The sequence below is a fragment of the Myxocyprinus asiaticus genome, chromosome 6 (assembly GCF_019703515.2).
Source record: "Myxocyprinus asiaticus isolate MX2 ecotype Aquarium Trade chromosome 6, UBuf_Myxa_2, whole genome shotgun sequence".
Lineage (NCBI taxonomy): Eukaryota > Metazoa > Chordata > Actinopteri > Cypriniformes > Catostomidae > Myxocyprinus > Myxocyprinus asiaticus.
In genome coordinates this window covers 2,897,000-2,924,818 of record NC_059349.1, presented here as the reverse complement: position 1 = coordinate 2,924,818, position 27,819 = coordinate 2,897,000, and the positions used below count along the sequence as shown (strand labels likewise).

General features: G+C 37.2%; 1 protein-coding gene across 2 annotated transcripts in view; it reads right to left on the bottom strand.

Annotated features, from left to right (window-relative positions):
* LOC127442945 (zinc finger protein 239-like) overlaps positions 1 to 27,819 on the bottom strand; it is an 88,556-nt gene that overhangs the window by 28,408 nt on the left and 32,329 nt on the right. Inside the window, exon 3 of one of the 2 annotated variants that reach the window (XM_051701360.1) lies at positions 8,305 to 12,906. The exons of the other annotated variant lie outside the window; for it this stretch is intronic. Within the exon in view, the coding sequence (XP_051557320.1) occupies positions 11,601 to 12,686 (1,086 nt within the window). The 5' untranslated portion in view covers positions 12,687 to 12,906 and the 3' untranslated portion in view covers positions 8,305 to 11,600. Of the gene's footprint in view, positions 1 to 8,304; positions 12,907 to 27,819 lie in introns of those variants that run through there. 2 annotated transcript variants of the gene reach the window in all.

Sequence of the window (27,819 nt, the reverse complement as noted above, 5' to 3'; positions counted from 1 at the left end):
CTACCGCAATTTCACCGTTATTCCTCCTCATTCGAAATGTAAATTCAAGCCAGCTGACCCGTAACCAAGGGAGTTTGGGTTAAGGAAGGATAGTTTTGAAGGAAAACAGACAAAAATACACCTTGCCATTTCACCAACATGCGATTGACTCTCTGCTCAACTCTACGCAAGGTTGTGGTTTTTATAAGAAAGGGGCAGGGTTTAAGCGGACTAAATTATTGGAGAAGTCCTGTATACGTCACAAGAGAGAAGTCTGTAATTTCATTGGAAGATTGAGTTATTCAGAATCAGAATCAGAATGAGCTTTATTGCCAAGCATACAAGGAATTTGTCTTGGTGACAGGAGCTTCCGGGGGGGGGGGGGGGGCAACCAATAATACTCTCAGCAGTCTGAATTGTCCTTTGTAGTCTTCTGATGTCTGATTTCGTAGCTGAACCAAACCAGACAGTTATTGTAGTGTAGAGGACAGACTCAATGACCACTGAGTAGAACTGTATCAGCAGCGCCTGTGGCAGGTTTATCTTCATCAACTGGCGAAGAAAGTACAACCTCTGCTAGGCCTTTTTCGCAATGGAGTCAATGTGGGTCTCCCACTTCAGGTCCTGTGAGATGGTAGTGCCCAGGAACCTGAATGACTCCACTTCTGCCACAGTGCTGTTTAGAATGGTGAGGGGGAACAGTGTTGGGGTGTTCCTCCTAAAGTCTACTATCATCTCCACTGTTTTGAGCGTGTTCAGCTCCAGGTTGTTTTGACTGCACCAGACAGCCAGCTGTTTAACCTCCCTTCTGTATGCAGACTCATCGTCATCTCGGATGAGGCCGATGACAGTGGTGTCGTCTGCAAACTTCAGGAACTTGACAGAGGGGTCCTTGGTGATGCAGTCGTTGGTGTAGAGGGAGAAGAGTAGTGGGGAGAGCACACATCCCTGGGGGCTGATTGTACAGGTGCTGGAAGTGAATTTCCCCTGTGTCACAAGCTGCTGCCTGTCTGTCAGAAAGCTGGTAATCCACTGACAGATAGACGTGGGAACAGAGTGTTGGTGTAATTTAGTCTAGAGAATAGCTGGGATGATGGTGTTGAAAGCCAAACTGAAGTCCACAAAAAGTATCCTTGCATATGTCCCTGGTCTGTCCAGATGTTGCAGGATATGATGCAATCCCATGTTGACTGCATCATCCACAGACCTGTTTGCTTGATAAGCAAATTGAAGGGGATCTAGAAAGGGTCCAGTGATGTCCTTCAGGTGGGCCAACACCAGTCTCTCAAATGACTTCATGACCACAGACGTCAGGGCGAAAGGTCTGTAGTCATTAAGTCCTGTGATTTTTGGTTTCTTTGGGATGGGGATGATAGTGGAACATTTGAAGCAGCATAGGACTTCAAACTGCTCCAGTGATCTATTGAAGATCTGTGTGAAGATGGGGGCCAGCTGGTTAGCACAGGTGAAAGGTGCAGGTGAATCACCATCTGGGCCCTGTGCTTTCCTTATCCTTTGTTTCCCATGACGCTGGTGTATTAGAATTATATACAGTGACGTCTTTACTCATTACACGTAAAAGTCATAAAAGAACTGGTGAATCGGTTTTATGAACCGGTTCATTGAAACGAAACGTCCAATTTAGAACTGGTTTGCAGAAATAATTGGACTTCCCATCACTAATTGATCGCCTCAGTTTCTGCTGCTCTTTTGTTTGCACGCATGCAGACATTACTCGATCATGAAAATGCGTCCATGACTATGAGCTAAAGTTTGAGCGCTTGACATTTTGCAATAGCAAAGCAGAAATCAGACTCATTTTACATGTTATTAGGCGTCATATATGGATTTTATAAGCGCTAGAAACTAAACTTAATGCACACGTGTGAATGTGTTAAAAATCTCTATTCCCAGGGCCTGGGTAGCTCAGTGGTAAAAGATGCTGGCTACCACCCCTGGAGTTCGCTAGTTTGTTAGTTTGAATCCCAGGGCGTGCTGAGTGATTCCAGCCAGGCTCAAGGCTCATAAGCAACCAAATTGGCCCGGTTGCTAGGTAGGGTAGAGTCACATGGGGTAACCTCCTCGTGGTCGCTATAATGTGGTTTGTTCTCAGTGGGGCGCGTGGTGAGTTGAGCGCGGATGTCGCGGCGGAAGGCGTGAAGCCTCCACAGGTGCTATGTCTCCGTGGCAACACACTCAACAAGCCACGTGATAAGATGCGCGGGTTGATGGTCTCAGACTTGGAGGCAGCTGGGATTCATCCTCTGCCACCCGGATTGAGGCGAATCACTACGCGACCACAAGGACTTAAAAGCGCATTGGGAATTGGGCATTCCAAATTGGGTGAAAAAGGGGAAAAATCAAAAACAAAAACAAAAAATCTCTATTCCCACATTATAATTTTAATCGCAAATGCGAACAAAACTCACACTTTACCGCCCTGTTCAGCAGTCTTCAATGAATAATCAGGAATAGATGCTAACCTCTTAGTTCCTCATTATCTTCATTTCTCTTCTCTTTAACTAACTCCATCTGTACAATATTATGTTGTGAAGATTTCAGTTGGTACACTTTTATTCCTCTTCACTTGTAGGTTTCTTCTTCTGGGATTTTACAGAGACTCTTTAGTCCAAGACAGACCACTGGTAATAAATTAATGTAGAAAGGAACTCCTGCCTTACAGGTAAAAGAGGCAATCACCTTTTAAATATAAATATCGCCTGTCAGTCAACAGGCCAGTAGTGGCCAGCGCGAAGTTCTGTGTAGGTGTTTGAGTCGTTCTGTGATTACACAGCCAAAATGCTAATTATACATTCATAAATAAACAAAAGCAATGTAATTCTTGGATTCAGTAGTATTTATTAAATTATTTTAGCATTAAAAACGAGTTCAAAGTATGTGAACAATTTATGTAGGCTACATATTATTTATTATACATGTTGCCTGTACTGCAAATACTGTATATTTGCAAGTGAGTTGCTTAAATAAAATAAATAAATATTTTGGCATACTTTTGATGTTCTGTGCTGAAAAAGAAATCATCAAATTAATTAATACCTATAGACCTTATTCACACTAGTGCCATCTTTGATTTTTAATGGGTATGACAATGAGGCTGTGAGGGATAGTACTTCTATAACGGCTGTACTTCAGTTTAAAGTGTTTTTGGATCGTTCCGCAGACAAAACATTGATAAAATATCTGTTCAAGGACATTGACTATACAAAGAACTCCAGACAACATGAGTTGTGGAAAATCAGATGTGATCTAGGACAGTGTTTCCCAACCTTTTTACGACTAAAACATTCTACGGCACACCACTATCCCACATAGGCTAACCATTTTCAGTATTTTTCCTTTTCAAGAACTTGTCCATGTTTTCTGTCCGTCTTAGTAGCATGTTTACTTGTAATATTTGAAATTCGGCTATGCAAAAAACAAAACAAAAAAAAACAAGTCACATAGGTAGGCTACGCTGTGTGAGGTCACAGGTGGCAAGAGCGCAAAATGGGTGATGAAAAAACAACAAATTTGCTTCTTTTCTAATTTGTAGATTTGTTCTTGCAATGCCACAACAAATTACAGGGATGCCAACTCATGAGGGGCGAAAAAGGTAAGACAATCACTGGTCCACGAACATTTTTTCTGGGGATATTTTAAAGAATAAGCTAAAAGCACCAATTCCAGCTATTTTAGTGATTCAAGTTTATTCAAGTTTACAATCGTGCAGAATTAGCTGCAAAAATAAAGAGTATTTTGGTGAGGCTTGCTTCTGTCTCACAAATTTGTTCAATTTTATTAACTGATTAGTTCAGTGACCCCTTCTGGAAATGTCACTAGGTGGCGACAAATGAGCATCTTTTGTGCTATGAGTGAGTCAGTGAATCATTTTGAGTCGTTCATGACCGAAATCTACCAAGAGACTTTATAGTGTTTAAGCATTAAAAGAACAAAGCAGATCTATAGTCTTCCTTCAGTCTGAGCATTATTTTTCATCCAAAAAGACAATAATAATAGTGTAATAATAGTGAGTTTCAATAACGTCCTTATTTTCTCCTTTATTAAAACTTGCATGACTACAAATCTACTGACTTCAGTATAAGAATTATAAACACAAAGCAGATCTACGGTATCATTTTCCTACAGATTTAAACTGCTGAGCATGACTTTTATAATAAATACAACAATAATAGCCTAATAATAATCATTTTGAGTTTCAATAATGTTCTTTCGTCATTGCGAAGCGCATTTTTCAACGCTCCGTTCAACGCCAGCGTCAAGCGCTGCATTGCCCTCCACATGACAAGAGATGCAGAAAGCATCACAGAGGGGCAATTTTATGAGTTTGCCACATAAAAAAGCAGGAGGTGTGCACAATAAACATTGAAAACATGTATTTGGAAGAGACAAAAAAAAAAAAAAAAAAAGCTTGCTGTTGCTTTGATAGCAGAAAGTAATAAAAGGACTCGTTTATGTTTAGGTCTATGCGTTTTCTTGGTGAATTTAAATTAGTTCAATAACTGGGGTTTCTGATACTTGGAAACAATAAGGTTATATTTAATTAAAAGAACATCCAATATCTCTTCACAAATTTGGAGAGTTTTTCAGTATTTCTTGTTGCTTAGTACTCTCAAAGACATTATTGGTGAAGCAAAAACGTGTGTGGAAATAACTTTGGTGTAAAGTGACGTCACTTCATAGACTTCAATGTATTCTGCAGCGCTGACGCGAGTCATGTGAAAGACCCTTTACGTGTACAAATATCAGTCACTTTTACACATTAATTATTGCTCTTCACAATCACAAAAGAGACCAATTATGGTTTCAAAATGGTGAATTTCTCCGAAAGGTGAGGAGTTTGGATCCCTGAAATGATTTTTTTTTCATGCATTTATTTATTTTGTGGAATTTGATAATTTTCCATGGCACACCTGACAGTCTTTCACAGCACACTAGTTGGGAAACACTGATCTAGGAGCTTTATACAGCTTTATACCGTTCGTGCCATTGAAGAGATGCTCCAGCTAACAATTTTTGGTTCTCAGAACGTTCTGGGAACGTTAGCTCCTGGTTCCCAGAACGTTCCCAGAACAGATATTCTAACGTTCCCTGTTGGTTAGCCAGGAAAGTTTTCTTAACGTAAATAGAACGATCCATTTAGGTTAGGAGATGTTAGAAGAACGTTAGCGAAACGTTCCCAGAATGTTCTCCTAACCTCTGTTGCAATATGACTGTGCAATAATCAGTCAACAAACCATGTCTTCTACATTGTTTATTGTTCAGAAAACATAATCATATGAACCATAAATTGTACTTAAAGAGAATAAAATAACTGAATTATTTGAAAAGAAAAACATAGATCATATATTATCCTAAATATTATCAAAACAAGATATATCATTTGCATAAACTATCCATATCATTTAAGAAATTACCCACGAACATGTTGTTTTTAACATCTATTCCAAAAATTGATTGATTACCATAAATCTTCTAAAACTTAAAAAGATTAAAATAATTAAATTATTTTTAAATGTAAAAATAGGTCATATATTATCATTTATTAAATATTATTAAATAAAACAACATATTAAAAACAATTCTTCCACACATCTTCACTTCACCATCATCTGCAAATTTAAAACAAAGAAATAAAAAAGACACGAGTCATATAGAAATTAGACAAAACATTCACTGTGTTGTCAGTGCAGTTAAGGATTATTATGTGAAATAGCAGTGTCGCCGGTGTCTTGTGGACAGATGCATTATTTATACAGGCGTTAAATGCACTGCAAAAATACTATTCTTTTAGTGTTGTTTTCAGTAGAAATATACAAACATACTTAAAAAATACCTTGAGTAGCACAAAGGCAGAAGATATTAAGACTTGCTTTAACTGTATTTTGTCATAAAGTGGAAAAATGGAAATGCCAATGGAAAACAAGTCAACTCTGTATGTTAATATAAAATAATATAGTAAGTATTTCATGTGAAAATTAAGAGTTAGATTTGAGTATGGTGTTATTTAAATTACTGTATTTTGGAACCAGAACAATAAAGGTTCCATTCCACAGTGTAAAATACAAAACTGTTGCTTTTTAATAATATTAAAATTACTGGAAGCCTGTTTGGACAAAACATACCTATAATTATGTGGCAAATTTTTAAGTCTTGGAAGGCTTGTTTGTTTTTTTTCCCCCTTCAAACTGTAGGCACTCAAAACATCATTTGATACAGCCTTGAGCAACATTTTGCGCACAGAAGCCCCTGGGTTTGTTCCTCCAAGTGATCAAAGGTAGTTCATCTGTAAAAAAATATAATGATAATAATAATCCTTTTTGTCAGATTTCACACACCCTCTTTTTGACCGAGAAAGGCCATGCATAGTTTAAAAATCCATAAATAAGATTGATTCAGTAAAAACGGCTAAAACTTTGGGTTTCGTTAGAAGAGGAGGCCTTGCATAACATTTTACAGACTTTTTAATTACATAACACGAAATGCAATATTTCATGATGTACTTTAATTAGAAAGACAAAAACACAGTTGCATTTTGTCAAATGAAATGTAAAGTCAGCGCTTAAAATACTAAACCTCAAATTGTTCGCAAAAGTTCCGAAATGTTCTGTGGAGGACATATATTATGTTTACGAAAGGGGTTTTGTGGATCACTAAATGCATTTTGCTCACAAACTGTTTCAGCATATCACAAAATGGGTCATTCCCACAATTTGGTGACTTTTAAGTCCCCAGTATAAGTTATGGTATTAATAATATTAAATGTCAGACACACACATACACACAGATATGCAGCTATATATTTTCCTTTATATAAAGACCCATTTATACTGTGAAAAATCCATCCATCCATCCATTCTCCAAACCGCTCGTCCTATATAGGGTCGCGGGGATGCTGGAGCCTATCCCAGCATCTCGGGCCGAAGGCAGAATAACACCCTGGATGGTCGCAGGGCTACTGTGAAAAATAAATATGTGCACAATACTATCTGGAAAAGATTTACTTTGACATTTTTTTGTAAATTATTATAATAGAATAAAATAATACGTTCTGTAAATTTTAATTATTATTATAATTATAGTTATTTTTATTCTTTTTTTATATATTCTTTTTCACACTCTGTAGTGTGTTGGTTTAACAATGAGGATTTTGCTGTGTGTCACTTTTTTTTTCACTTCTGCTAAATGTGTAGGTGTAATTGTACATTTGAGCTTCTTGCATATGTATTACCATCTTGGTCCTTTTCTCTGTATTGTCCAGTTCTGTGTCAAGATTTTGAAGTTTCTCCACAGTCTGGCATGGTCCATTTTCTAGGATTTGTTTTACAAACTTTACTAGATTTGTTCATTGTTTACAATCTCGTACATTAAAATGTCTTGCCCCTTTCCCGATCTTTTCTAGTGGCATATTGGAGAGGCGCTTCAGCTCAGCAGCTCAGATGGGAGAACAAATGGCAAATAGCAATGCACAGCAAGCATCAAAATTGAAAGCCATTGTCTCTGCTGCCATTTTATATGTTCCATTGAATGGATGTTGTACACCATGAAGTGATCTCAATATAGTTATTTTGTTTTTACATCAAAGTGCATCAGCAGCTTATTGCTGTAGCTGTTGTGGTCCACTTGTGTAGGGCAAAGAAGAAGACCCATGGCAACACTGAATGCCATGAAATGCCTATTATAACTATTTATATTTATATTTATACTATTTATAATGCCTATTATACCTATTAACCTATACAACTGGTTGGTCAGGATTCCCTTCAGCACAGTCCTGCCAGTGCATAAACGGCAAACTAGCACAGGTCAGTAGCCTCCACCACCCCCCCCCCCCCCATAATTGTACAACTTTTAGAAAAGTACAACCTGAAAGTATTAAATGCTACTCAATTTTCAGTCTATTTGAGCTTCTCTTAACCCTTTAAATCCTGAGCCCAAAATTCCATTCTGTGCCAGAATATGATATTCATATCCAAATTCATATTATATTCATATAACATCACACACCTGAACTGTATGTACCATATTGAAGAGAAGAACTAGGGCTTTCATATGATATAAATATATGTATGATTATTTAAGGCTAATCATCCTTTATCAATAAGATTTCACACAACAATTTTTACAAAAATCTTCTCCAGCCACCATACTTCATCAGATAACTGCATTTTCAAGCATTTTAATTACAAGCTAGAGGGAAACTTAGAGTGCATGAAATATACATAATTTTGTGGGCAATGTAGAATAGCAGACAGATTAGAAATATAATCTATTGTTTAAAAGTTATGACCATTCTAGTGATTAGTGGGAAAATGGAATAAAACAAACATTTAGAATGTTAAGATACATTTCACATGACCACTCCTCAAATACTCCTTTTGAGCACCTGTAATAATAAATTGAGATTGCATCTGAAATTGAAGGACACAAACACTGAAATATACATTTTATGTGTTCAATAAAACAAACACTTTATTTAATTTGAACATTAGAATTACACATGAATTACACAGCAAAACATACAAAATCAAACTTTCGAACTATCTACAGTAAATGCATTTTTAATAAAGAGTGCAGGAACAGAATATATATAGATTCATAAATACTCAACAACTGCAATACCTGTGGAGTAGGGATGTGCATCTCCATAACTGAGGCTGATGTGATACACATCTCGATGCATAGCCAACGATACGATACATTAAAGATACATATGAAGCAGCTACCGATGCGATGCAATATGATTCACCCCTATTACGATGCAGTGTGATCCGATTTCGATTCGATTCAACACAATACGATTCAATGCAATATGATGTAATGGAAAAAAATATGATGCTATGCAATTCAATATGGTACAGATAGTTCGCTTTTATTTCTTTGGTTCAGACAGACAGCAAATCATAAATTAACTTAAGTGCCTTCTGACTTCTAACACATGGTCCTTTCACAAACAGGCCTTTGTAGTGCAAAAAAAATAAAAAATATTAAATAAAACCAGATGTTCTTTTCCTGTTCTGTCTCCAGTTACACTTTTAACAGCTCACACATTTAACAGTGAAACAATTTAAGGATGCTCAGGGATAAACAATGAAGAAATGTTCCTTAACTTGCCAGCAGACGAATGTGCTTTCAGCAGATATGCTAACTCAGTGAGCAGAAAGCAGGTGCTGTTTTAACATAAACAATAATAAATAAATAAAAATAACCATTCACAAACAAGTCTTTCATCCAAATTTACCACCTCTGCTGTTAGCTTCATGAATATCATGTCCTTGGAAAAGCCAGGTCTTTGAAGCATGGATCAAGTGCTGAGGCATAGTGGAGGAGGTCTTGGAGATATGTGTAGCGACCATCAAAGTCCTGTCTGAATCGTTCCTTCATCTGGGAAATTACTGGTAGATCACTCTCATCTGGCTGGAAATGTCTCTGTAATTTGGCCTGGATAGGGGAGATCATTGAGATGGTGGGGTTTTTTTCCTCACTGAGGAGTGTGGTTGCCACTTTCAGAGGGGACATCAATTTGATGACCTCTTGGATTAGTGTCATGTATTCCTCTGTCAGATTGGCCATGCCTTCTCCCCTCTTTATCTTCCTTGACAGCAGGGTGTTCAACACGGCAGGCTGCTGCTCCCAAAAACGCTCTAACATGTCAAAGGAAATGTTCCATCTTGTGGAAACATCATGGATTAGCTTGTGGTTTGGCAGGTGTAACTGGGCTTGCATTTCACGTTGCTTTTGGGCTTCTGTGAAAAAACGTTACCACCTTCCTCACTTTCGCCAGAAGCTCTGACACCATCCAGTTTGAGGCATTTTTGCCAGATTAAGTGTGTGCGCGATGCATCGCACATGGGAGTCCATCTCTGCACCAACTCCTGCCAGTATCATGTTTTTTGCATTATCCGTGACCAACACTGTGTTCTTGTCTTTGATGTTCCACTCGCGGCAAACGTCCTACAGTAAAACTGCTAGATTATTTCCTGTGTGAGCCTCATTGAACACTCTAGTCTGTAGAAAGTGGTTTTGCAAAACCCACTCATCATCAATATAGTGTGCTGTGACAGTGACATATGAGTCAGTGGTGCAAGATGTCCAGCCATCCACCGTAATTGCAACTCTTTGGGCATTGCTTAATGACTCGGCTATCTCTCGTCTAACTTTGTCATACAGAAACAGGGATTTGTTTCTCTGTGAATAGCTTCCTATTTGATATGTGGTACCTCGGCTCCAAGACGTGGAGGAGGTATTGGAAGCCCTCGTTCTCTGTAATGCTGTAAGGCTGAATATCTTTACAAATAAAAAAGGCGATTGCGTCGGTTATTGCCTTGGAACGAGCATAGCTGTTAGCCAGCGGGCAGTGAAAAAAAGTTTTAATCTTTTGCACATCCGGCATCCTGCTAGCGGTACCGCAGCGGCTAGCAGCTACAGTTGAATCCGAAGGCGAGGAGGGGGAGGCAGACATCTTTGCACTCACACCGTGTTGGTGCTTCAAGTGTGTTGTTAAATTAGTCATACTGCCTGTATATTTTATAGCGGCATGACATATTTTACAAATTTCATGGGCTTTATCAAAATTTCCATCTCTCTTATAAAACCCAAAGTGTTTCCAAACATTGGATTTGTAATTATTTGGTGGAAGATACAGCTCTACCTCTGCCATGTTAATCTATATTCTATGTGACTCTCAGGACACATCTACTAATAATTATATATAAATAAATACATTTTTACCAATGTAAATATGTTAGAAATGATGCATCGCGATACAAATGCCAACTTGTATTCGATGCACACTTTTTTAAATCGATGCATTGCATCGTTAACTTATGCCGATGCACCAATGCGAATCGGTGAATCTTACCATCCCTACTGTGGAGAGAAGAGAGGGAAAAATGAGGGGAGGGGGAGCACGACAACACCAGTAAACACAGCCCAACCTAGGCCTCTTCACAAAACTGGTCACACTCAGCTAACTGCCAAGACTGAAAACAGTTCCTATCACGAACCAAGCAAAGTCTTTTGCCATTACATTCCGGCATGCAACAAGCTAGTTTAGTTTTATTTTCAGTCCTACTTTTCCGATAGCATAGACTCTTCAAATTTAGGGACATGGGCTGTGTGGAGTGATGATGAAGGAGGGACTACAGGCTTTAGTGTATGCAAAGGGAAACTTGCGTGAATATCGATACCTCCCAGCAGACGAGCCAGGTTTTCTCTGAAATTTATCTGGGTTAAGTCCACCGGTCTATGCTCATCCCCTGAAACACATGAATGTGTTGCCATTCCTTAAACAATATGAAACTATTGATGACGGCAATGTCTATGAAGTGGAAAAAAAGAGTCTTCCACCATTTCTGAGTTTTTTTGTAGGACGTAGTAAGATTTTATCATTTGGTCTGTTCTATCAACACCACCCATGTTTTTATTATAATTGCTGATGAGAGTAGGCTGGAGGGCTACTTCTTTTGTCCAGTCGCCATCATTTTTTACAAACCTAGTCACTTCGGTTGAGCCATTCGCATTGTGGAAATTGGAGAGGCATGTTCCTGTATGCATATCCTTCCACTGAATTATAAGTATATTCCCCTCAATCCTACACCACCTCATATCCCCACGAGCTGTCTTGCGTTCCCATCATATGATGTCTTTAAATTCTGCAGGAAACAGTTTACGATCACTCTGCATGTCCCACAGGCATTAGTTCCCATTTCAAACAACTTAACCATAAGAGCTGGGGACGTGTAAAAGTTGTCAAACCAAACATTGTGGCCCTGGTCTTTGAATGGCTGCAGTAACGATTCAACTACTTTGGTGGCCAAGTCAGTGACACGCCCATCATGACTACCTGTGTAAACATTAAAGACAAGAGTATACCCCGAGTCTGATGTTGCAATTACCCATAATTTAAAACCCCACCGAGTAGGCTTGCCCTTCATGTATTGTTTAAATCCTGACCGAGCTTTAGACTTGACCATACGTTCATCTATTGCAAGATTTTGGTTAGGCCGAAAGAGCTGCTGGCATTTTTGTTTGAGGTGGTCCATAAGATAATGCAACTTCCTAAGGCGATCCTGATTATCGTCTGTGGTAGGGTCTACAACATGTAGAGCTGCTAAAAGAGCCTTGTAGCGGTCATGCGACATAAATCCCCTCGCCCACGAGCCCTGAAGTGACTTGGTTCCCCAATGACGATGGGAATCAGGGAGAATTGAAAACCCTATGTAAATGAGCAACCCAAGAAATCTGTAAAATTCATCAGGGGTCACCTCCATCCAAGCTCCTTGGTAGCTGGAATATGATGGACAGTTTAGGACGAGCTCCCACCCCTGACGGTTTGTAAAGCTGCATATATCAGCAACTACAGCCTGAGTAAAAAACAGCATGAAAAAGTAAATTTCTCGCAACATCATATTGGAGGTTGACTGCACAGCCTGACGCATGCTACCTAAGTCAATACCGAATGGATGGATAGGCTTAAATGGGAGAGGTTTTGGTGCCTGTGAATCGATGTCAGAGTACGAGGGATAAGAAACAGAGTCAGGGAAGCATTTACGCTTTCTAGCTGACTTGGGACCAGTGCGAGAATGGCTAGCCATACCCAAAATAATAAGAGTAACAGTGCTAGTGTTACTGTGAGTATCAGTCATATGAGAAATAGAAACAAACAATAAATACACATTCATATACATCCAGTTGATGGTCTTGGCTGGGGATCAGGTTCCATCTCATCCTCCATCTCCTCATGGTCCAGGTCTTCCTGCAGTAGTTCCTGGTCCAGCAGATCTTCCTCTTGTGTGCTCATGCCCTCATGAGCCATGTCCTCCTCTGCTATGAACCTAAGCTCATCAGCAGTCAGCTGCCTCCTCCTCTTGAGGGTACTGAGCAGAGAGCCATAGTCTCTATCCATCTCTACAACAGAAAGAAAGTACACAATTGGTAGCCAGCAGTGTGTTCTTCACAAATCCATACACTGAATAGTCAAAGGCTTGCAGACTAACCAGAATGTCCATCTGCAGATAGCCCTCTCACACTTTCCTTGTGAACAGGAAGCTACACACAATCTAAAATCATGTCTGTGTGATGGATGGGTAAGGCTATCTGCTAAATTATAGAAAGATATCTACAATTTATTTTATTACATGGGAAAATTAACAAGCTAGATAACTTATCTAACTAGCAGGCCAGTTTCCAGGCAGGTCTGAACAGCGTCTGCTCTCTGCCTCACATTACTTCAAGCGGATTTTTCATAAGCAACAAAATTGGCCAAAAAAGTTGTTGATATTTAGATAAAAATGTACATAGTATTGCTAGCTAATGTTTATTTAGCAAGTTTCACAGAAACTGCTAAAAAAAAGTTTATATAAAAAGAAGAGGCTCGCCGTGACGGTCACGTAAATGTTTCCAGAAAAAAAACTAGCTAACGCTACTACAAATAAATTCTTCGTAACTAAAAAGGTTTGACTATCTTCCACAAGTGACAAAATTGGCCAAAAAAGTTATTGATATTTAGCTAAAAATGTACATAGTATTGCTAGCTAATGTTTATTTAGCAAGTTTCACAGAAATGTGCTTAAAAATAGAGGCTAGCTGCCTGTCCGATGAATACCGACAATCATGTAATTTTTTCCAGACATAACTAGCGTTACTCCTACCAATAAATGCTATTTAACTAAAACATTTTGACTTTCAATAGACAATATTAACAACACATGTTAAATAACTTGTCTTAACTCGAAAACTCGCCTCAGTTTTTAATTTGAAGCAGTAAGTCTCCTGGTATATCCTCTCTGGCTCCGCCCAGGCAAATGGAGGATGATGATGATGACGATACATTTATTATTCACGCCCAGTAACCCCATAACCAATCTTATGTGCTTTTAGCTTATTGTCATGAGTATCTGGCAGTTTTCAGAAATAAAATCAGTGACTGGACGGTGAAGATACTGAGACAGGAAGCATGGGAATAATTGTTCCCAAATTTGAACGCTCCGGCTGGTAAGGGTTAAACTGTTCCTGTACTACTCTTGAGTAATTCTGACTCTTTCACAAGACATTTTCAAGTGTCTACTTCCGAACTGCATGGTACGACTTGACTCAATTCTACTTGCTTTACTTTTCTTTACTTCCTTTTCCACTGATAATTCCACCTTTTTTTTTTTTTTTTTTTTTTATTTATTGAAAAGAATAACAAATTTACAAACAAAATAGGCATTAACAAACAATGTTAACCATTTACAGTTCTCAAAAGGCAGACATAGTTAACAATTATAATACGTGACAGCAATAAGTTTAAATTAAATATAAAGTAATAGAAAAAAAATAAAATATATATATAAAAAAATAAAAAAATAAATAAAAAAAAACATATTGAGAGATATGGGGTACTTAACTCGTTAAAAAGTTGGCTACTGTAATAGCTTTTTCATTTGAAAGGGTACCAAGAGATGTGGCAACTGTTTTAAGTTCATTAACAAAGTAAGGAAAGGAAGGAGGGGTTTTTAAAAATCTGCATTTGTGAATAAAGTATTTAGCAAGTTCAAAAAGGTTATTCATCAAATAGTGTTGTGAACAATCTTTCTTAAGTACACCAAACTTAATTTGTTTGTATTCAAGAGGATTTACACATGTAATAATACATGACATTTTACTATATAATTGGGACCAAAATCGCTTGGAGTAATTACAATCAAAAAAGATATGCTTAGTGGTTTCAATATCAGTTTCACAAAATTGACAAGTGTTTTCTCCAATATCAAACTTTGATTTAAGGAATTCTTTAGATGGGTATATGTCATTCATTATTTTGAAATGAAGTTCTTTCACTTTAGGGAGACTTGGAAAAGTAAGATAATTCAGTCTCATTTCCTTCATCTCTTTCGGGTTAATATCTTTGGAAATATAGTGACGTTTAATTCGATTTGGATTAAATCTACCAATGAAAATACATCTAATATATTTGTTGTTACACTTATGATCTCTAATAGACAAATTACCCAGACAAAGAGATGGGAGAGCGAATGTCACAGAATAGTGTGAAAGAATCCCTTTTATCAGTAGTATCATGTTTTTTGGTATGGCATTTATAACTGTATAAAATTCTTTAGGGTGACATACAAATCCATGTTTTGAACAAAAATCATTGTAATTGAACACATTACCAGAATTGTCCATCATATCCAATAGGGAATAAATATTATATTGAACCCAGTTTTCATAAAATAAAGACTTGTTATGGTGTACAATAAAACGACTGTTCCAAATACAAGTTTTATGTGGACTAAAATTGTGAGAAAATGCTAATTTCCAATAAAGGAGAACCTGCTGATGGAATGCAGATAATTTAAGAGGCAATTTGGACAACTCAAAGTCACATTTAATCAAAAATTCCAAGCCACCTACTTTCCCAAATATTGAAGAGGAGACCGTAAACCATAGGCTGTTTGTATTACAAAGAAATGATCTTAACCATTGAGTTTTTAAAACACTATTCATTATCTCTAAGTCAATAACATATAATCCGCCTTCTTCGTAATTATGAACTAAATCATTTTTGTTGATATAGTGATGCTTATTTTTCCAAATAAAGTTAAATATTGCAGTGTTACATTCTTTTACTAAGTGAGGTGGAATAGCTGAGGAGGAGGCTGGATAAACAAACCTAGAAAGTAATTCCATTTTAGTTAACAAGATTCTTCCATGAATTGAGATATCTCTTTGTATCCAAAAATTAAGAATATTATTTGCTTTTAAAAGATTGTTTGCAAAATTTTCTTGGATGTTTTGATTGCTATCTCTAGTAATAGTTATCCCCAAATATTTTACAGATTTCTTTATTGGTATATTACATAAAGAGTCTAATTCACTATCATGAATTGCAATTAACTCACATTTATTTATGTTTAAATATAGACCTGATGCCTTGGAGAACAGATTAATTAATTGGATAACTTTTACAATTTGATGTTGGTCCCTTAAAAAATCACCGTATCATCAGCTAATTGGCTAATACCAATCTGTCTTCCAAATACATTCAATTTATCAAAGTTGCTGTTTTTATCTATCAAGACAGTGAGCATTTCTGCTGCTAAGATAAATAGGAGAGGGGAAATGGGACATCCTTGTCTAATTCCTCGAGAAATATTAAATCTTTGGGACGTCCCAAATGAAAGTGAGATAGAACTATTGATATCTTTATATAACATTTTTATAAAAGAAATAAATTTACTGCCAAAACCGAATTTTTCAAGAGTGTAAAATATGAAATTATGTTCAATTGTATCAAATGCTTTTCTAAAATCTAAAAAAGAATATAGCCGTCATCCTCAATCCATTCATGATAGTCTAAAATATCTAGAATTAATCTGATATTATTATGTATTGATCTGCCTTTTAGGAAACCAGACTGCGATTCACTAATTACCTGGTTTAATTTATTCTTGAGTCTATCGGAAAATATATGAGCTAGAATTTTGTAGTCACAGTTAAGTAGAGTGATGGGGCGAAAGTTATCTATATGTCGTGTGTCTTTACCTGGTTTAGGGATAAGAATAATTAAACCTTGTTTCATAGTTGAAGATAGTGAATTATTTTGGATACACTCAGAAAAGGCTTTAAATAATAGTTCTCTCAAATCTTCCCTAAAGAATTTATAGAATTCGGAAGTGAGGCCATCAGGGCCTGGAGATTTCCCTGAACGTAATTTATTTATTGCTTTATCTACTTCCTCTATTTTGATATCAGCCTCACATAAGTCTCTAGATTCCTGGTCTAACTGTGGTATGCTAGTGTGTATACTGTCAAAGAAAATATTACAGTCTGATCCAGAGAAGGATGAGCTATATAAAGAACTATAGAATTGAAAAATTTCTGAGGAAATAATTTTAGGGCTGGTATTTATATCTCCATTTATGTAAAGAGAATTTATAGCATTTTTTTCTTGTCGCTTTTTTTCAAGCCTACAAAAATAATTATTACTTTTTTCCCCTTTCTCTATCCATCTTGCTCTTGATCTCACATACGCTCCTTTAGCTTTTTGAGTATATAATTCATCAATTTTGGATTGTAAAGATAGAATTTGTAACTTAGTTTCATTGTCCATTTCACTTTTATTACATAAATAATTTAATTCTCTTGTTAATTCTAACTCCAATTTTGCTCTGGCCTTACTTAAATTTTTACTAAATTGTATAGAAAACTCTCGAATCTTGTGTTTTAAATATTCCCATTTACTTATGAATGACATAAGGTCCTTACACGGTGCCACATTTTTAATTAGGGATTTAAATTGCAAGCAAAAGTCTTTATGTTTTAATAAATTAGCATTGAATTTCCAGTAACCCTTGTTACGTGATTCTCTTTTGCCCGAGTAGAAGGATACAGAGATACAACAGTGATCTGTTAAAGGTGCTGCGGATATTGAGATATCGTCAATAAAATCAATTAGGTTAGATGAGGTTAACCAATAATCAATTCTTGATTTAGAAGTACCATTTTGTTTGAACCAGGAAAATTGTTAAGATTTGGATTCCCAGCCCTCCAAGCATCTACTACATTATTTTTCAAACAAAAGTTAAGAAGGTTAAGATTGGGGTGAGAGGCATCAAATTTAGGTGGAAAGCGATCTATCACTTCATCCATAACCATGTTGAAATCTCCTCCTATGATAATATTATCAGTTGGATATACGAGTTTCAATTCAAATAGAGAGTCCGAAATTTCAGAAAGTAATTTGTTGTTTAGGGGAACATTATTGTAACCATACACATTGAACAAAATAAACAAAACATCATTAATGTTTAGAACAACTGAAGCCCAGTGTCCGTTTGAGTCTGTCTTTACCTTTATAACTTTGCCAGGTAAGTTGTTAAACAGTATTGCCACTCCTGCAGAATGTGTAGAAGCATGACTGAAAATGATTTTGTCTCCCCATTGACTCGTCCAGAACTTCGTATCATCAGGGTTGGAGTGCGTTTCTTGCAAAAATATACAATGTGAGTTTTTACCTTTGCAAAAAAGAAAGAAAGCTTTTCTTTTGATAGAGTTACGGAGACCCCTTGCATTTAAAGAAATACATGAAAAAGATGATTTCACTGAAAACATTTAACAAGTAAGAGCAACAACAATACAATAAAATAAATAAATGAATAAAAGTAAAATGTGAAATAAGAAAGGACGAACAGTCAAATACGTTAAATGTAACTGTGCTCTATAGAACACAAAATAATGTTTCTCTCAAACAGAGCACTGTAACGAGATCTCGCTCAACAGCAAAAACATGGCAAGATATCCCATTTACACCTCTTGTCAACAAAGAAGGCGAAAGTGAACGGTTGTTGCAATCATCCGTCCTTGACAATCCGGGCACCCTCTATGTAGCCATAGGGACCACGGTAGTATGCTTTCTTCCCTGCAGCTCTAGCTTCACTGATCCTCGGCCATAGTGCAGCGCGGGCTTCTCTGTCTCCCTTAGATAAATCTTCGGTGAACTTTACTCCCCTGAGTTTACAGACATCCGAAGCTTTGGTGGAGCGCCAGAACTCATCTCTGTGTTTCCGCATGCAGAACTGAATGATCACCTGCCTGGATTTATTCTTCGTTTTGGGACCAACGTGGTGGATTGTATCCACAATGTCTTCAAGCTTGTGTTGCAGGTGAGGAGCAATTTCCGCTAACAGCGAGACAACTTCTCTTCGAATGTCTTCACTTGCTGTTTCCTTCATTCTGATTACTCTGAGGTTCCATCTTCTTTTATAGCGTTCGAGCTCCGACGTGCGGCTTATCAGATCTGCGTGTGATGTGCTAACAGAGGAGAGTTGTTTGTCGAACAAGTTTAATTTTGTTTTACAGTCCTTTATTTCCGTCGCATTAAATTCCACGGATCTTGTCAGGTTAACGATCATTAAACTGTTCTCATTGATCTTGCGCTCAATGCTGCTTAATTTCCCATCTAGTAGATCAAATCTGGCAACTAAAGTTTCCAGGAGAGCTGCACTGGAAATCTCGGAGCTCTCGTCACCTTTCTGCTTCTTAGCTAAGGTTTTGGTTGGGGTATTCTGCGAGGAAGAAGATTCTTTGCGTTTCTCTTTGTGATCGTTATAGTCAATTTCCATGGCGTATTCATGCTCAGCAAGAGTACCCGAAGTTTTTGTAGCCACCACTTTGTGTCCTGGAATAACTATTTTCGGATGATTAGAAGCTTTTTTTGCTGACATTGTCCATATACTCACTGATACGCGATAAATGGGATTATAAAAGGCTGAATATTAAGAAAAACTTAAAGGTTTGCTGGAGAGCTGAGAAAACTACATGTGCCCGCCATCTTGTTGCCTCCAGATAATTCCACCTTCGTTGAGGAGGTACTATAGGTTGATCATCATAGTTGCGCCACCTCTAACTGCTGTGACATCATTTTAAACGCAACACAAACACAACAAGGAATGGTGAGAGGAAAGTCTGTACCTCATCATTTCGGCGTGGTTAATTGGTTCACTTTAATTAGTGGGTTAGTCAGATATATATTTGTCAAGAATTATTTTGTTGTCCCAGATCTTTTGTACCTTGATATATTTAAGGATGCCACGGAAAGGAAGGAGATCCCAGGCTCAAAAACTACGTTGGAGGAAGGTGGACCTGGAAGATGGACATATCAGACTATCCGGGATTAACTAGGTACTATTGACAGAACATGCATATTTTTCTCTTGGATTTTACATACTGCATAATGGGTACATGTAGAGCCGAGGAGGGCGGGGCCGGGCTGGAATGAGACACACCCGGTCCCCAGTCAGCCTGATGGGGCGCGCGAGGGATAAAGGCAGCCGGGGACGACAGTTCGAGAGAGAGAGAACTACAGGCAGCTGTACTGTGTGGTTTTTGGTTGTGTGTTTGTTTAAGTTGTTTATTAAATTATTATTTAAGTTGTCAAGCCGGTTCTCGCCTCCTCCTTTCCACTGAACCCCCTTACAGTACATATTTCTTTTTTTTAAATTATTATTATGATTATTCGTGATATGAGTATTCGTTATTCGTTTTAAATTAGCAATATGTAATATTTTTACTGTACTAAATCATAAAATGACCATAATTTGTTATCAGAGATTTAGGAAACATGCTAAATTGAAATACTGGCTTCTCCGATAACAATGCTACAGCCAGTATATTCTACTTTCAAATTTCCATTCTGACCCGGAACTTCTGTTTAGATATGCAAATAGGGTACTATCTAATTAAATATGCGCTTATTTACATACATATAAATAAATAAATACATCTAGATATTGAAAAGTTAGATTTAAAATCTTGATTTCATTTTAACAACATATCAGAGTGAAAAGTTTTTACAAAACAGATTTTGTGCTGCGTATCAATCAGACAGGATTTGTTTTTAGGACATATGTCTGTAAAGTATTTTTCACTGCAGATATCTGTCATGTTTATCATAAGTTCGTACAGGATAAGCGGTATAGAAATCACCAGGATGGGTGTACCTACTGCTTTTACTCACTGTTAACTGGTTACATGACATATTAAACATGAGCATATATATGGGATTATTAGCAGAAATGTATTCGAATACAATAAATATTATAAAACGAGCCTCTGATACTATATTGCATTAAAATTAGAGGTCTTGCTTCATGTCTTTAAAGTCCATATGCAACAGCCAGAGTTATTTCTCTGAATAAGTTTTGAATGGCATCTTTTTATTTTCTGATGATCTTCTCATCGACAACATCCACTTCAGACTCTTGGAGAACTTGAAAGACATCAACAGTTAAAGGGCTGCAGGCTGGACAGCACAAATTAATTTGCTTTTTACTAGCATATCCGTTTGAATTGGAATTAATCTTTTTATATATTGTTGAATTAAATGTTAATTTAACCAATGTTTAAAACACTGCTGAATCGTGCACATTAAGTTACTATACTGATAAAAACAGTATTATCTATCACATAACATAATTACATAAATATATTAAAGGCAAATTAAGTTGTATGCGCAGACCTTACGAAGTGTAAATCTGTATTCAGAATGAACTCTTTGACATTTGCAATACATATGTCCATCAGCTGATCTGATGTTCGCTACTGTAATGAAGATGAACATAACGCGCTCTCACTTTTAATTACTAAATATTCCCATGTCTAAATAAATAACCATTTTCATGCTTAGGATGTTTGCACTATAAGACTTCACAGAGACACTTCGGATATAAAAACATTGATTGGATAGGTAATGTTTACTCATTGAAATCAGATGATTTCCTATTAAGTCAATAGAACGTTTAGGCATAGCAATATGGTGGCACGGTGGCTTCACTTTTTTGACATCATGAGCAATCCAGTTCTTTATTATTGATCAGTGGTTAAGGGGTTAAATCCTTACAAAATATATTATTGGTTGTTTGGTGAGGTTTCGTGCAATTTATACTAAATACAACTATAAAAACCACCTTAGTTTATATAATTTAAATCGTCGTAGTCTATGTCCCTTCATCACAGAACAGCACTGAAGCTAAAGTTGGAAGCTATTTACCTGATGAACTGAAGCTCTTCTGAACAGTCATCTTTATTCTGATTTTGTCATTTGTCAGCTAAAACATTCATTTGGCTCTTAAATGTTCAGTTTTAGGAGCCAATGGCTACCTTGTCTTTTTTTTGTTTTTGTCTGGAGCTCTGCAATAGTGTTTCATATCAGTCGCAGACCGTTGTATCGAATCATATCGAAATCGCATTGCAGCAGATCACAGGCTAAGGAAATCAATATAAGATTGTATCGTGATGAAACTTGTGATTTACTTCCCTACTGTAAACATGTATTTACTTGTTTGTTTATAGAGACGCTGTGAAAACAGCGACACACGGCACATCCGTCTAGCGCACACATTCTGTGTTGCTCTGCAATGTTTTTTAATTTTGGTTTCGCGCATCCAAATGTATGTATTCATTCGTGTTCTTGTGTGTATCGTACCAAAAGCCCTGTATCAGTTCAGTTCAGTACAGATACACGTACCGTTGTAGCCCTGTTGTTTACTGATAGATTATTATTAATTTATCTCCTATCAGTTATATCAATTTACATAAAAGCAGAGACTTTTTTCAAATCAAAACAGTCCAAAACAATTTCAAACACACGGATACACTCACACACACAAAAGAAAGATTGTTCACACAATATAAAATAAAAAAATCATTTCCAAATAATAATTTTAAAAAACATTACTGCAGTAAATAACCATCCTTTATTTCGGAGCAATGCCGTTGCGTTATCTACTTGTGCTTTTACTTTAGCAGAAATATATAGGCTATATATAACAACACAGGCACAGCCGATGAATTCAGATATCGACCCTTTGTTTCTTTTGATGGTCTGAAATACTCAGGGGTAAAATGTTCACTGCACACCCTCCAATATTTGAGAGAATGTAGGGGTGTATTGATATCCAGGTTCAGCGCGATAAGCCAGAGATTCAATCGCTCATGATCATGTATAGGCAATCGATGAAAAGTTTATTTTTTTCCCAGCGTGCATTTTCTTTGGGGTTTCTGAAGGTTGAAGCATCCAGGATACACACGCCAAATGACCATTTTGAACAATACATTTATACAAATACAAATCTACAGCAAAAACAATTAAACTTTTGTACAGTGCTCCTCTTGTAAACAATGACATGCTTCCTGCCTCCTCAACTTGTGACCTTACCAACGAGTTTACGTCATCCCTCTCATGAGCGTGCGTCACAGAGATGTATGGAAGTGAACGTTTGTAGAGTACATTCACTTGCATTGTTTAAAGGAGAAGGCTTGAAATGAAATCCTAAAAGTCTTAAATTCTGTTTTGATGAAGAAAGAAACTCAGATACATCTTGGATGGCCTGAGGGTGAGTAAATTATCAGCAAATTTTCATTTTTGGGTGAACTATTCCTTTAAGGCGGGACTTCCTTTCTACATCCGTTGACTGTTGGGCGCTAGAGCTTCTTGACTGAGCGTTCCAATTTCTCCCATTGATTTTAATAGAAGTGGCCCATCTCTGATATACCGCATGACTATGAGGTGCGGAAATTGACAAAAGTGAAGCGAACGGCACGAGAGACCGATGCTGAGTCCAAAATTGCTCACTTGTTCACTCATTCACTATTTCCTATATAGTGGATGTCTGTGAGTGCACCATATCAGGCAAAGAGTGAACGAAATGAGTGAGTGAATTCGGATGCTGACATAAACGCGGAGCATCAGAGAGAGCGGGAAAAGAGCGCTGGAGATGACGCAGAAGCAACTTCACATATGAACTTTTTTATCTTACATGTAGGATAATAATAATCATAATAACATTTATAATACTTGTTATTCTTATAAAATGGTGTACATCTTCATTCTGCTTGTGTGTTGATTTTTAGATGCCTGTCGTCGCATACATTCTAAAGTTTTGGAGAAAGTGTTTGAGGACCTGATATCAGAAACACTTAAATTTGCACCACACCAAGGTGATCAGGTCAGTGATCATCAGTCTTATCACAGGTTGGTCTCTTTCTGCTTTCAATAGATGTATAGTTTATGAAATGCAAACCTGTGTAAGATTAAAAGGGAGAATGATGTTAATACATGTAAAAGCAGGGAACAAAAACCTGTGGAATCATGCTTATGTGTAGAACATATACTGTCAAGTAAGAAATCAAGCAAGTCAGTATTGCACATTCAAAACATGTAGAACAAGATATACAGTACATAGTGGCCAATGTAAACAGTAGTAAAATGTTACGAAATGCATTTGGGATTATTTGATTATTCTGTTTCACCTCCAGACATTTTATAGGATTATGATTTTATATATTTTATATACTTACAGTGGAACATTATAAAGCAATATTACATGAGCAGGGCTGCACGATAGGATGATGTAATCGGATATCAACGGTGTCTTAAAAAGATCCCGATGCAAATTGCGACACTCATTTGACAGACGATGATCGACAAAATCGGAAATGGCAAAACTTTTAAAAAATGGTCTAAAATATATTATACCCATGTATAAATCCCCTGGGCATATATATATACACTATATTGCCAAAAGTATTCGCTCATCTGCCTTTAGACGCATATGAACTTAAGTGACATCCCATTCTTAATCCATAGGGTTTAATATGATGTCGGCCCACCCTTTGCAGCTATAACAGCTTCAACTCTTCTGGGAAGGCTTTCCACAAGGTTTAGGAGTGTGTTTATGGGAATTTTTGACCATTCTTCCAGAAGCGCATTTGTGAGGTCAGACACTGATGTTGGACGAGAAGGCCTGGCTCGCAGTCTTCGCTCTAATTCATCCCAAAGGTGCTCTATCGGGTTGAGGTCAGGACTCTGTGCAGGCCAGTCAAGTTCTTCCACACCAAACTCGCTCATCCATGTCTTTATGGACCTTGCTTTGTGCACTGGTGCGCAGTCATGTTGGAACAGGAAGGGGCCATCCCCAAACTGTTCCCACAAAGTTAGGAGCATGGAATTGTCCAAAATCTCTTGGTATGTTGAAGCATTCAGAGTTCCTTTCACTGGAACTAAGGGGCCAAGCCCAGCTCCTGAAAAACAACCCCACACCATAATCCCCCCTCCACCAAACTTCACAGTTGGCACAATGCAGTCAGACAAGTACCGTTCTCCTGGCAACCGCCAAACCCAGACTCGTCCATCAGATTGCCAGATGGAGAAGCGTGATTCATCACTCCAGAGAACGCGTCTCCACTGCTCTAGAGTCCAGTGGCGGCGTGCTTTACACCACTGCATCCAATGCTTTGCATTGCACTTGATGTATGGCTTGGATGCAGCTGCTCGGCCATGGAAACCCATTCCATGAAGCTCTCTACGCACTGTTCTTGAGCTAATCTGAAGGCCACATGAACTTTGGAGGTCTGTAGCGATTGACTCTGCAGAAAGTTGGCGACCTCTGCGCACTATGCGCCTCAGCATCCGCTGACCCCACTCTGTCATTTTACGTGGCCTACCACTTCGTGGCTGAGTTGCAGTCATTCCCAATCGCTTCCACTTTGTTATAATACCACTGACAGTTGACTGTGGAATATATAGTAGCGAGGAAATTTCACAACTGGACTTGTTGCACAGGTGACATCCTATCACAGTACCACGCTGGAATTCACTGAGCTCCTGAGAGCGGCCCATTCTTTTACAAATGTTTGTAGAAGCAGTCTGCATGCCTAGGTGCTTCATTTTATACACCTGTGGCCATGGAAGTGATTGGAACACCTGAATTCAATTATTTGGATGGGTGATCGAATACTTTTGGCAATATAGTGTATATATATGCCCAGGGTGTGAAACGTGCACCCGTCTAATGTGACGAGGCAGAATCCAGTTTGAAAGCTCCTCGTCCAAATGTATTTCATGCGCGGGTAATTCTGCTCATCTACCTGCAACAGGTGGGCAACACGTAAAACGTCTCGGAGTGACACATGACAAGAAATACTGTTAGTCACAAAGACACACGCTTAAAGAAACACACCTTATTATATTTTTAAGAACAGACTTAAGAAAAGCAGTCAGTAGCTATGTTTCCATCCAAGTTGTGAATTTAATTTATGCGAAAAATCTGAATATCACAAGAACAAAGTGCGAATAAAGCTATTTCTATCCCATCTGTTCAAGAGAACAAAACTGTCACATTTGGGGAAACTGTACTTTCTTTTTTTTTTTTTTTTTCTTGAAAAAAACTTGCATTTTATAGCACACAGACAAAACACTGTAAAGAACTGTCTCATATCTGGGAGCAACAGCGCGTCACACAGTTTTGAGAGCGCTTCTCCAGCCTTATGTCTTTACTGTGTGGATCTATAATATTTTCTTTCAGAAGTGTCAATAAACCTGCTCTGCAGCACAGTTCAAGTTTGTACTGAACTTATATTTCTCTGCAAACTCTATACAGGCTTTGGATTTTCAGGACACCATTATTTTAGAATGACAATAGCAACATTTCAGATGAGAGGATTGGTCCCCTGGTTATGCTGCCAATTATCTCCGATCATCTCGGGAGGTGCTGTGAGTTATTTCACTTTATTTCCACGTGGTTAGCATGCATTGTGAACGCAACTCAGCAGGTTCAGTAATATATATCTTTGTATTAAAGAAACAAAGACGAAAGTGATTACATTTTAAAGTAATACTAGACACATTCACCTTGAACCTAAAATTTCGTTTCATTTTATTTTCTTTAGGCAGCATTAACTGTATTACCAAAACACAATACAAACACAAATTCGATAAGAACTTACATGTGGCAGCATTATTTTGGGAACACGAGGGAATTTATTAGGCTCATTTATTTTGATTATTATTGTCTTTACATTTATAATTGTCTTTAGTTCTTAATCTGTAGGCTATTAGTAATTTTCTACCTGTTGTCGTTGATGGATGCTTGCGTGATGGCATATGAGACCATTGGAGACAACAAATGTTTGGATTTGGGGAGGTGTTTAAATAAGATTTTTTGATCACTTTGTTATTTTATTGCATTTTTCGTGAAGTTTAAAGTGCAGTTTGTATTTAGAAATGTCTTTTTATGTTTTTTGTGTTTCAATAAATGAATTACATTTTTAAAGCAAAATCAATAAAGCAAAAAAATTATTATCGTGATATATTTTACATATCGCCCAGCCCTAATGATTTTGTTCTGAATATAGCACAGCAGTGATTCAACAGGTAATGACAGTCGTGCTGACATTCAGAACAGCACAATTGCAATTTTATTCAACAGTTCAAAAAAACAAGTCAATAATGTTGAATAACGTGCCTTTTGGACAAAAACTGGTCACTTAGTTTGTTCATTGCTTCTTTGCCAGTGAAAATAGTTCAATAGAAGGTTTGAAATATGCTTGAACAGAGTCCCTGTGGGTCCTTAAAAAGTCTTATAATGTCTTAAATTAGATTTCTTTTAAAATTTAAGGTCATAAGTCTTTAATATCTTAAATGGTATAACAAAAGTCTTAATTATAATTTTAAGGGGTCTTAAATTTGGGGATGGATGACAGGAATCGCGATATGGCCTAATTTGGTTATTAAACTTCAAAAGTTTATGATTTTATTAAACAAATTTGTGCGCTGTGCACTCTATAGTAATAACGTACCACTGTTGCACATTCTCCAAGCTCGCAGGGAAGCTCGTGTTTCATGGTTACCAGCGGTTTCAAAGCAGTTTGCAGTAAATGAGTACCAGACATTTATGACGATTGCCGATGATGTATTGTTGTTGAATTATGACAATGTTTACTTTAAAGTGTTTATATCGTAATATGTTGTAGATGGTTGTAAGAGTAGATTTTACTAATATCGGCATATTAATCCATTTATTGCCTTTCTTTAAACACATTATTTCTATTACACATATTATATGCTTGATTTTTCCTTGGGTCTAGTCTAGTGTTATAAAAGATCAATATTATTTTGAATTTGAAGTAGATAATATCCATTTGTTATGTTTGTGCCATCTCTTGAGCGCATCAGAGATGCTTGGCATCTTGCTTTGATGTTGTGTGCAAACAGAAGTACTGCATGTCTATAATAAGCTGAGAGGTATAAGGTATTAGCTAAGACAAAGATTTAATTAAAATTGCGACTAAATGTTTTTCTTGCTGGTGTAACTTAATTTTGTGAAAAGAGCTCAACGTTTTTTGTAGTATCGTTGGATATCTTATGATTGCACCAAAACTGAGCGGCTTGTCGCCGCCCAGTGAAGCTGTGGTGTGATAAGTGAATAAATTCTTCTCGTTAGCATTCATTGTTTCAGTCATGGAGGATTCAGTGTTTTAACTTGTCAACTTGAGTCA